The sequence below is a fragment of the Magnolia sinica genome, chromosome 1, assembly GCF_029962835.1.
Source record: "Magnolia sinica isolate HGM2019 chromosome 1, MsV1, whole genome shotgun sequence".
Taxonomy (NCBI): domain Eukaryota; kingdom Viridiplantae; phylum Streptophyta; class Magnoliopsida; order Magnoliales; family Magnoliaceae; genus Magnolia; species Magnolia sinica.
Genome location: NC_080573.1, coordinates 103,051,833 through 103,064,373, shown reverse-complemented (window position 1 = coordinate 103,064,373; position 12,541 = coordinate 103,051,833). Strand labels below are relative to the sequence as shown.

The following is a 12,541-nucleotide window of genomic DNA, read 5'->3' as shown; positions in this document are numbered from 1 at the left end:
AATCTCCACATCGTCGTCATCCGACTGCGGCTATGGAACAGGTGTTGCATATCCATAATAACCAGAGAGAGACCATGTCAATGAAACTCGAGGATGATTGATCACGATCATCATCACCACTAGGCATCTATTGTGTATAACCCAAATAAGAATAACCACCAATGCCAGACATAGATCCCTAGTCATTGCCATAGTTGTACCTATACTGGTACTGCTCGTAGTACTGAGACTACGACAACGAACGACTCAAATCCAACTCTAGATTATCTATATCCCCCATTTCAACCCGCTCCATGTGGATTACATCCAAGGCCAATCCAACAAGAAAGTGCCCTAGGAGCCTCCCTAAACTTCCCATTGTCATATCCATATCCACGAACTGTCCAATGTCCTACCAGTGCTCAATCTCCTTCAATGCCACTGATGTCGGCCTCCCCATGATGCTCCTCCTCGGACTGATAATACCGTAAACAATGTATTACGTAACAGTAACAGTGGTCGTAATGGCCATTACGATCTCTTTTTTTATTGGAAAAAAAAAACCCAAAAAACCTTTATTTACCCCGCAACGGACCGTTACAAGGCTATTATGAGGGCCATAACAGCGGTCACGGGTCATTTTTTACATAACGGCCATTAGAGCCATTACGACCCCGTAATATGTAACGGTTGCCACCATTACCTTTACGTAACGGCCATTATGGCACACCATGATCATAATTCACTAAACTTATTAGTTCGGCCTCATCACAAATCACTAACGGTGGTCTTCTGCTTCGTTGATGCTAATCAGCCTCAAATAGTGTAAACGGTTGTACCACCATGTATTGAACCATACCAAAAGTAAAACCAAGTGTGTCACCATCATCATTTTCAACATCATCTGTCTCAATTTAGTTGCGAGTGACTACTCTCTTTTTTGTCAAATCTTTCATAACACTCTCCAAAACAGTTGCACAGCTTCCTTACTAGCTCACTCGTAATGTCAGATCATGCGCCTCGACTTCCTCACTATCATCTTCTACTTGTTTCTCATTCCAACTAAAGTAGAAATGGTTCATCTTCATTATAGATATTGTTGAAGTTTAATGGACAAAAGTCGCCTTTTTCAATCAAGTTCACCACACACTTTGCATTATGTATTCTCAACTTCATTATTGTAGTGCATATAAACGAACCGATCCAATATCTTCGCCAACATATGTCGTAATGGCCGTTAAGTAACGGTAATGATAGCTACCATTACGCGTTAAGGGGTCATAACTCATAATGGCCCGTTACGAGGCCAATACATGTTTTTTTAAAATAAAATGGGGTCATCAACCATTACAGCCTGTATGGTGGCCATTATGACCACTGTTATCGTGACGGAATACCCTAGCCTACAACCCATTCCTTTGTTTCAAATAAATTGGTACAAAACAACTCTAGTTCCTCTCACATCTAGAGAAAATTTTCCAATAGAAAACTTTTATGGCTATTATTTTGAGTCCTTTTGCACTTCTTCCAAGATGGAACCACCAAACAACTATATAGAGAAAAAAACCTTATGTTACGCACGTAATAGTGGTAATGTTAAATGTACCACACTTCATCACTAAGAAAATAATTTCTACGATTACGTAATAGTAAACATCAGTTTCTTACCCAGAGGTGTCTAAAAAATTATTATTTGTGCAAGTGAATCTATGAACCTTCCTTGGCAAAGTCCATAAAATTGTCATTTGTCTAAGTGGTTCTAAGAAGCCTCATTAACAAAATCCATATATTTTCAACTGTTAACAATACGCCAAAACATTCATATTATTTTGAGTATCGAACTAACAAAATATGTACACAATGAGTAAGTAACGACCGAATTAAAAACTTAAACTCACTTCATTTAACGCTCTTATTTGCATTATTCAAATCAGACTCTAATCTCTTTATCACATTTTTCAACTCAACATGAACCTCGTTATCCATGGGTCATGATAAAGGTAATAGAGTCTGACTAACATATGCAAATAAAAACATTAACAAAGTGAGTACAAATCTTTATATTATTAGTCATTACTTATTCATTTGTACACATTTTGTTATTTTAATGCTTAAAACAAACATGAATGTTTTAGTGTATTGTTCACAGTAAAAAATATATGAACTTCACCAAGACGGCTTCTCAAATCTACTTGCACAGAGCAATTTTTTTCAAACACCTTTAAATAAGAAACTAATGTTTTTTTTTAGAAGTAACGATAATTTATTAAGAAATGTCGGAGCGAAAAGAATAAGCCCAAAGCCATCAAGACAAACAAAAAGGAATGGCAGTCAAAGCTGCTTTTACATACACCACCCATTCGGACACTAGCCTTTTAAACCTTAAAATAACTTCATTCCCCTTCAATTACATTACGGAAACATTGCCCATTCATGGTCTTGATGGGACAATGGATAAAGAGATGGTCAATCGATTACTTGTTACCCATACAAATGAGACAAATGTTGGGCAAAATGAGCACTCTTCTTTAGAGATTAATCCGGCCCACCGACCAAATAAAAGCTACAATTCTAGGGGGCACTCCATAAAACTTATGATGAAATGGATGTTCGGAACCGCACCGATGGGCATCTTAGAGATAAGACTGTAGAATGCTTTGACGGAGAATTTACCAGATTTGTTCCCCACCCAAACAATACCATCTTCTTGGAGAGGATCAAAAAGAACCGAATTAAGCAGCTCCATCAGCGATATGAACTTGTCAATGTCCATGTCCGACATGTTCCCATGCCAAGGAGGGCTCTAAATAATCTTGTCCCCAACCCATGAGTAACAATCCACCACACAGACAAGCCTATCCGGCACAAGACTAGGAAGTCTTGCAAACATTCCCTGAAGCGCCTGAGAACCGCACCAAGTATCCACCCAAAATCTAATACGAGAGCCCAAACCAAGATTGAAGGAAATGCCCTAGCTCACCAGATGTTGAGTGCCCAATATTGCTTTCCAAGCGCTTGAAGCTCTGTAAGAGGATGAAACTTTGGCAAACCAGCCACCCTTCTGTACCTCATACTTGGCTACCATCAAATTTCTCCATAATCTCCCCTCCTCAACACTAAATCTCCAAATCCACTTCCCAACCAGACTTTGGGCATTTAAATAAACACAAGTAAAGAGGCATATTGGAGAATGTTGATTTGATCAACGTGAGACGAGCCCCCAAAGAAAGATACATGTGCCTCCATGTAGAAAGCTTCCATTCTATTCTTTCAATCACCTTGTCCCAAAGGTGCTTTGCCGATTTCCCCAAACATAGAGGCAGCCCCAGGTATTTAGTCGGGAAGGAACCAGTCTCACATCCGAAAGCAATAGCCACTCGAGACAGATTCTCTAGGTCAACATTCACTCCCAACATTTCTAATTTCGCCACATTTATCTTCAAGCCCGATTCTCGCTCAAAGCAAACTAGAATCTTTCTCAAGTTCTGAACATATTCCACATTTGCCCCGCATAAAAGGAGTGTGGCATCCGCATATTGCGGGTGGGAGATAGTAGCTTGAAGGTTCAGCAACTGAAATCTAAAGAAGAGACTGTTTTCCTTTCCTTTTTTGAGCATCATACTAAGAGCCTCAACCACCACCATAAAAAGATACGGCGATAGAGGATCCCCTTGCCGAAGTCCATGAGTACTTTAAAAGTAACTTTTGGGAGAGTCGTACACTAGAATGGAAAAGGAGGCTCGAGGCCGAGTGAACACACACTTTGATCCATCCCCTCCACTTAATACCACATGATCAAATGTGGTATCAAAAAAGGAATTCAAATCAACATGATCATAGACCTTTTCGATGTCTAATTTGCATACCAGACCGCTTTTCCTCTCCCTAAACGTAGAATCAATACATTCATGCACAATCAAAGCTGCATCTAAGATTTGTCTACCCAAAACGAAAGCCCCTTGATTTTCTAAAATAACTTTTTAAATGCAATCCCTAAATCTAACAGTCAGAATCCTTGTAAGGGCCCATGATGAGACTAACTATTCTAAAATCCTTTAGCTGCTCGGCTCCCTCTTTTTTTAGGAATTAAGGCTAAAAATGTAGCCCCAAACTCTGACGACAAACGGCCATTCTCCAAGAATTCCACTACACATTCCGTGACATGCTTACCCCCGATGAGAAACTGATGTTTTATTATATTACATAATCGTAAAAAATATTTTCTTAGTGATGTAGAGTAGTGCATTTGATTGTATCACTATTATGTGCATAGCATAAAGATTTTTTCTCTATAGCTAATTAGTGGTTTCATTTTGGAGAAAGCACAAAGACTCGTCTACACTAATTCATTCGAAGCAAAGAAATGGGTTGCACGCCATGACACTGGATTGGCTCGTTTACATGCACTACAATATAAAGTTGAGATTATGAAACACGAAGCCTGTGGGAACCTGATTGAAAAATGCAACTTTTGCCTAACAAACCTTGACAACATCTATGATGAGGATGACCCGCTTCTACCTCAAAAGAAATGAATAAATAGCAGAAGATGACAATGAGAAAGTCGAGGTAGACGACCCAGCATTATGCAGGAGCCAGCAAGGGATTCGTATAACTATTTTGGAAAGGATTACAAAAGATTTGACCCAAGAAAAGAATAGCAGTGAAATTGAGATAAATGATGATGGGGACGACAACAATGATGATTCACGTAGTCCTACTTTTTAGTTGCTCAACATATGACGGTACAGTCGTTTAAACTGTTCAAAGCCAATGAGCATCAAAAGAGCAGAGGAGGTCGAATTTAATGTGTAGTGATTCACAATATCACCAGCCAAGCGTAGAGCATCATGGGGAGGCCGACATCAATGACACTAAAGGAGATGGAGATCCAAATATGTAGATCTAGATCCAAATCATTTGTTGTCGTAATCTCAATATTACTAGCAATATTAGCATGGGTATAGCTATGGTTATGCATATGACTATGGGTCAGCATCTGATACTGATGGTTATTCTTAGTTAGGTTCGATACAGCAGATGTCTAATAGTAGTAATAATCATAATCAGTCATCTTTAGGTTTCATTAACATGGTCTTTCCCTCTAGTTATCACGAACATGCAACACTCGTTCCACAGCCACAACCGAATGATGACATCGTGAAGATTAAGCAACCACAAGCAATACGATTCTCTCTGTTAATGACTGGTGAAATGATTCGTGAGTAATGATTTTATATTAATTTTTATCATTCACACAACTTCATCACTTATGACTTATGAGTCACCTTGTACTTAATACAATCGCATCTTATAGACGACCTATATTGCCATATTATGGTTGTTTGTGGTAAAATGGTTATATAAATACAAATATATAATTGTCTCATCATTAGATTCATGATTATATAATCTTATTTATATTGAATCATTAATATTAAACATTTAGAAAATTAAATAGAATAATTATGAAGTCAATTAAGTCTCTTAGGTTTTTATAAAAAAATAAATAAATAAAGGCAACCCTAACCAAAGAATGGCTCATTACACCATTATAAACATGTTCAACATACTTTCAATTTTCTAAATATTTTTCTTTCTTTTTTTTTGCTTTAAAAAAATTTCACCCATTACAGAGGGTATCACAACCAGCTGTCACCGTTGTTGGATACCTTGAGATTAAGGGCATGTTTGGATTGAGGATTACCACAGTAATGGAAAAGTGCCATTGTTATGATTTTACCACCGCAAAACCAAATGTGGAATCCTTAAAGAAATGGAGATATTTCCAAGAGACGAGGAATTTGTAATCATTACGCTTTTCAATTGCATTACCATAGAAACCTCGAATTCAAACAAGCACACCAGTGTATGGATTTGATTAATTGACATTAAAGTACAATGTCGTCATTACGGATTTACCGTCGATAAACCAAACATTGCAATCCTTAATCAAATACAGATGTTTTCAGGAGAAGGGGTTACAAAATTTGTAATCATTGTACTTTTCTATTACATTATTGTGGTAATTCTCAATCCAAATAAGCCCTAACAGCATAAGAAAATGTCTAAACTTGGGATGGTCATATAAACAAGCTTCCAACCAACCATTTAAACATCCCAACATTAGGTAGCAAGTCCCTAACATCCAACTAAAGTCGATTCTATTAAGTTGGAGTGTCAACTAGTCGTGAACCAAGCCGACCAATATCATGTAGTAAGTCCAAGTTATGCTTCTGTTGCAAGATGACAAGGCCCTGATGTGACCGCAGTGGACTCAAATCCTTGATATTGAATTCCTAACTCAAGAACTGTTTCAATTTTTTATCCCCTACATATCATCTCTGTAGCCATAATATCATTGAGATAGACAATCAGAAGAGTTATTTCGATGTTGTGCATGAAGAATAAGGCATGATCTACAGTCTTCCAAGTATATCCACACTTCAACATCGCAATGTTGAACCACCAAACCATCCACATGCAAACTGCTTTAAACCATAAAGAACCTTTTTTAGCTAACAAACCGTATTAGCCCTAGTAAAAGAAACAAAACCTCAAAGGCGGTGCCATATACACCTCCTTGCTATGATCTCCAAGAATAAACACGTTCTTGACGTCTAATTCAGGCACAGATTTGGTGAGGGCAGGGCCTTACCAAGGCCTTGATGTGGCGAGGTTTGATTGGGCCAGCCCCGTGTGACGTCGATCAAGTACGTACTCGACCGAACCACTTTGAAACATGCTTTGCAAGGCCTCATCTCTAACAATGGCACGTGACCCAATCAAACCTCACCATGTCAGGGCCTCTATGTTTGGTAACACCCCAGCCTCACCAAATCTGCTCACGTCTAATTGATGCAAAGGCTAAGAATGACTCGCAAAAAAGAGACAATAGTACCCCCCCTTAATCAAAGTATTTGTGAGACAATCATTAAAATGGATTTTTTTTCAAAAAGGTCACATGCATGCATGGTATGCCAAAACGGTTACATAACAGCCATAATGTTAAAATAACGGCTGTAACCATTACACATTATGGGGCCGAAATGGTCGTTACACAAAAAATAGACTGAAATGAGGCCGAAACAGTTTTTTTAAGGCCATAACGGCAGTTATGGCCCATAATGTGATGATAACGGCAGTGGCCATTACGGCCACTGTTACCGTTATGGAATACTTTGCATACATGAAGATAAATTGTTTGCCAGGAGCACCTAGACAAATAACATTTTTAACACTTCTTTGGACTATAGCATTAAGGACTGCATTTGATTGCTTTGGCATCCAATTTATGACTATGAATGTTCAGAACATGGACAAAGTACACACATGACACAAACAAACCCCTTTGGAAAGATTGGAAAGAAAGACTAAGCAGCTTGAAGCATTTGAACTGGAATTTTCCTACAGAAGACTCTCTACGGCAAACGGTTTATTGATGTTGCAGTTAAAACTACATCTGATTAAAAAGATTTAGGAACATCAATCTCAATTGAAAAGCGCACTACTACAACAAGACCTTTGTTCTTTCTTTCAGTATCACTTTTTTGTTGGAAAGTATATGAACAGGCAGTTTGAGATTCAACTACAAATATACTCCCACCATTGTCCAAACGCAAAACTACAATTCATACGTACCAAATAGATGCAAGAAATCCCCTCAAAAAATCTCCATGAAACTCCTACAGCCCAATATCCATAAAAGAATTTCAGAATGTTTTTTCCTTGAGAGCAGGAAAAGGTCCATCCAAAACTAATCAAAAAATCTTCAAAAAATGACACAAATCATATGAAGTGGAGATCTACCAGGCCATGCAGTTTTCTTGCTTAAAAGGGACCAGTCACCATACAATAAGGATGTCAGCCATACAGCTAGATGGCATTAACAGGGAGAATGATGCTGTAATAGCAAGTTTGACTAGAACACAGAGAGCAGAAAAGGGAGGAGGAGGAGAAGAGAGTGACAGAGAGGAGCGAGAGAGGTAGAAGGGAAGATAAAGGGAATAAAGGTGAGAAGAATTTAGGGCTAATGCTGTGTTAGTCTAATGTGAGCAACACTATATTCGTCATCATCATCTAAGCCTTATCCCAAGTAACTGGGATGAACCACACTAATCCTATTCCGGCAATCCACTCTAGCTCAAAATGTCCTATTGTCAGGATTCATGTAAAAGTTGTGGAGAGAGTTTGATACCGTATGTTAACATGATGCGACCCTCCTTTATCCAAGCATGGGACCGGCAAATAAAGCACAAAGGTAGCATTCAAAGTGGCACTCAAGACTACAATCACTTGAACATGGGGATCTTACACCCCTGACCATTATTTTGCCACTTCACATGTAAATGCATGAAGATCCTACCAAAGAACTATTACATTACAAAGAACTAAGACAATTTCCTCATGAACATAAGAGATGATCATAAAGTTCTGACAAGCAATACCGTTTCCTTGTTTGCATGGGCACTGTTTTCTATGGACATCACGAGTTTCATGCAAGTCTCACAAAACCCTTCATCACCTCTAACACAGAAAAATCCAGCTTCTTTGACGCAGCCCTTGCACAAGGCATGTGTACAAGTATAACACATATACTGTGCAGCCTTTTCACAGGTTCTACATACATGCCAGCCTGAAATGCAAGCCATGCAAAGTTGATGATCAAACAGTCACGCATATGTGAGCCATGTAAACCAAAATGAAAGCCTAAAAGAAAAGGGAAATGACACAAAACTACCAATGTATGGATTAAGAACATAATATTGTGAGGGAAGCAGATAAAACACAACATCATTCGGCACATTTACAAGGTTCTTTACCAGGTTCACAGAGAAAACAAACACAAGACTCTGATATAAAGAGATAAGAAACTACGTCTTAAACAATACGGCATAACAAGTAACTGGGTGTGGCAGAACAAGAATAAGCCAGTTCCTCTACAATTATTGCAGGCTAATACACATATAAGTGCCCAGTTTCAATTTTTATTCCGTTGTTTTTCTCCCTTTTTTTATTCATTTCAACCTTACAGGAATGTTAGAAACCCATTTTCGACTAGGTCTAGGCCTATTTTGAGCAGGAATAGACTCAAGTTCTCAACAGAAAGCAGATAGTGAAAACGCCAAATGTTTTGCATTGCACGAAAATGTAATTACTATATGATATCATGATAGTACTTCAACTATTTGGTGGTAGTTACACACTTACACTCTAGGAGTCCATTTGGCATGTGTCATAGCTCTGTGTGGATAGTCCTCCGGATAAGGTTCTTTTATGATGATTATGTTGTAATGATAATGAATATATAGTGTTTGGCAGTGAGACTAAATAACAGTCTCAGCTTGTGTGAATAGTGCTATCTGGTGTTTGGATGACACAAATTAGCATCATGTATTAATCATAAAATATCTAAATTAGTTTTTAGTTTATTTTTGAAAAATAATTAAGTTACACAGAATTTATTACTAATCTATTTAAATAAACTCAGACAGTACATGGTTAAGATCATCTAACCATGTGATTTTCAGGCTGCTAGTTCACAATTTGGACAGTATGGATTGGCCTAACGTACACCAAATATTTTGTGGATGAATTGCAGTCTGGCCAAAGTGGCAACAAAAGCAGACTCTTGCCCAAACTGGCTGGTTCCACCAGAAGTCCTTGTAGAATAGGCTTATCCAATGTGTTATTCATCTGCGTGTAAAAAGTTTTTCACCTGCCTATGAAAGTTATTCACCAGCATATTCATCTGATTATTCACCTTCTTATTGCATGTGGGCCCCAACATTTTGTCTGTGCCATCCACTATGTGCATTAAGCAAGCCCCACCATGATGCTGGTATGACCCAAAATCAGGCCTATCCAATCACCCAAATACCTCCAAATTCAAACGGTGGCCACATGATGGTTTAATCGACCAGATTTTTTAAGCATCCAACTTTAACAGTTGGGAAACCCTAATGGACAGGTTGGAAGCCAAACGCACTCATGGTGAGCCACACGCACAAGCCTTTTAATAAAAGGCTCCTAGAGGAAACAACCTCCTTGTCCAAAACAAACAGGTAGCCAACAGAGGCAGAGTTCCATTTGTGCCTGTGGCAACTTCAGAACTAGCGTGCATCACCACCCATTAGGAAACACATGCTGAGATGGTCCTATGATTTGATTCCTCCATGTTCTTATTACCGCCATATATAAGCTATCATCACATAATCATGATTCAGTGATGATAACAACCATTGATTTTTGGAGTTAAAGAACCATTGAAATTTTTCTTTTCATTGTTCAAAGTTTAATATACAAGATAGCGATATTAACAATCATCCAATCAACGAAAGGTTTTGTATTGTAGCCCATAATTGCATAGTACACAATATTGACAGTCCCAATGATCAGAAAACTCAGCATATGGGCCCCATTTGGCGGTCATACATGCTGGAATCTGGGTAGCACGACATAGGCAAAATGAACTCTACACCAGTATTTTCTGTTTTCCTCTCTTATAAAAATATTTGTATTCCAAGTTTTTCTCATAACCCATTATGGTAATAATGCCTCGTTTAAAGAGGGCAAAAGCAGCAGGAAAATAGTGCTATTGAGTTAATGTCGCCATTCTCATAGGCAATTAGCACACCAAATGCAAAATAATCTATGCTTATAGCAGTATTCCTATGCACATTGCTATGACACACACCAAACGGGCCCTTGTCTCTCTAGTCTATAGCCTACGCATCAACTAAGGAGATGATAATTGATATATCATATCAAATTACAAGAATCATTGGAAGTTTATCCAGGGGTTAGGAAATGGGGCTTTTCCGTGGTTTCCTGGTCGAGAACTTCCCTCAATGCATTAATCACCTCCAATTTGCCAATGATACTGATGCAGGACAATTAACCACTTGCTCTAAAAACTCGAACTGATAGAGCATGGTGAATCAATCCATTTATCTCATAGCCCAAGCCCCACATCCCATGGGTTAGGACATCAGCCGAACCCCCCTTGTGGGCCCCATTTCACATGGGTTCCGCCTCACACACAGGTGGGGCCCACCTCACATGGGCCGCCCACCCCAAGTGTGTCCCAGCATCCCACAGGCTACCCCACTCAAGCCCGGTGTGAAAATGCCCCTGCATTAATTACCCCCAGTGAGGAGTCTTGAACACGAGACCTCCCACTCTGATACCAATTTGATGCAGGACAATTAACCACTTGCTCTAAAATCTCGAACTGATAGAACATAGCGAACCAATCCATTTATCTCATAGCTCAAGCCCCACATCCCATAGGTTAGGACCTCAGCCCCTCCTTGTGGACCCCACTTCACATGAGTTCCGCCTCACACGGGCCGCCCACCGCGAGTGTGTCCCTACATCCCACGGGCTACCCTACTTGAGCCCGGTGTGAAAATGTTCATGCATTAGATACTCTGCTCTTTTGAGAGGCTAATAAGTATATGGTGGATTTCCTCGGTATGGCAGTCTGTTGGTTTGAAGTGGCCGCTAGTCTGAAAGTTAATAAATCCAAGAACGAATTTTTCAAGATCCATCTGTTGAGGATATATCCTGGCTGGCGGGGTCTTTCAGATGTTGAGTCGGCTCCCTTCCACCCACCACTCATCTTGGCCTTCCTCTATGTGTGGGGAAACTAGCACTGCATCTCTATGACAAGTTTATTAAGAGGATTGAGATGAAGCTTTCTCCATGGAAGCAATCTTCTCTCCTTCGAAGGCGAAATCACCTTAATCAAGGCTTCTCTCTCTAATCTACCTGTTTAATATGTCCCTCTTTTAGTGTCTTAAATCAGTTCTTCTTCTGATTGATAAAGTCCAGAGATAGTTTCTTTAGCCGGGGGGTCCTCTAGAAAATTCCCTCTGCTAAACTAGGGGTAGGTTTGTTCCCCCTAATCGGAAGGAGCAGGTATAAAGTGTCTGGATCTAATTAATGCTGCCATTTTGGGCAAATGGGCTTGGCAATTCAAGATGGAGGAGTCTAGTTTGTCAAGATCCATAATGGCTACTAAATATGAATTGAATCCGATAAGCTAGTGGACTAAGAAATCTTCCCTTTATCGCTCTTCCTTTCTGTGAAAGGTGATTGCCTAGGTGGCCATTAAGGTCTTCAAAGGTTTGAGCTTTTCTGTTGGCGACAGGGTGAGATTCAAATTCTGGGAGGATAGCTAGTGTGAAGATTCCTCCCTCAAATCTTCCTTCTCAAATCTGGCTAACCTTTGCCCTGTGGTGGACATCCCAGTGGTGAAATGTTTCTCTAGCCAACAAGGGTCTCTAGAAAATTCTCGTTGCTAAACTGGAAGGAGGTTTGTTCCCCCAATTAGGAAGGAGGAACAAGTATTAAGCGCCTGGATCTAGTTAATGTTGCCCTTTGGGTAAATGGGCTTGGCGATTCAAGATGGAGTCTAATTTGTGGAGATCCATAATAGCTGCTAAATACAAACTGAATCCAATGAGCTAATGGACTAAGAAGTCTTCCCTTTATCGCTCTTCCTTTCCGTGGAAGGCGATTGCCTGGGTGGCCAGTAAGGTCTTCTAAGGTTGGGGCT

The 12,541-nt window shown here is 39.5% G+C and overlaps 1 protein-coding gene across 1 annotated transcript in view; it reads right to left on the bottom strand.

Moving 5' to 3' along the window:
• LOC131252806 (zinc finger CCCH domain-containing protein 19) overlaps positions 1-12,541 on the bottom strand; it is a 44,412-nt gene that overhangs the window by 21,482 nt on the left and 10,389 nt on the right. Inside the window, exon 3 of the mRNA XM_058253531.1 lies at positions 8,427-8,614. Within this exon, the coding sequence (XP_058109514.1) occupies positions 8,427-8,614 (188 nt within the window). The remainder of the gene's footprint in view (positions 1-8,426; positions 8,615-12,541) is intronic.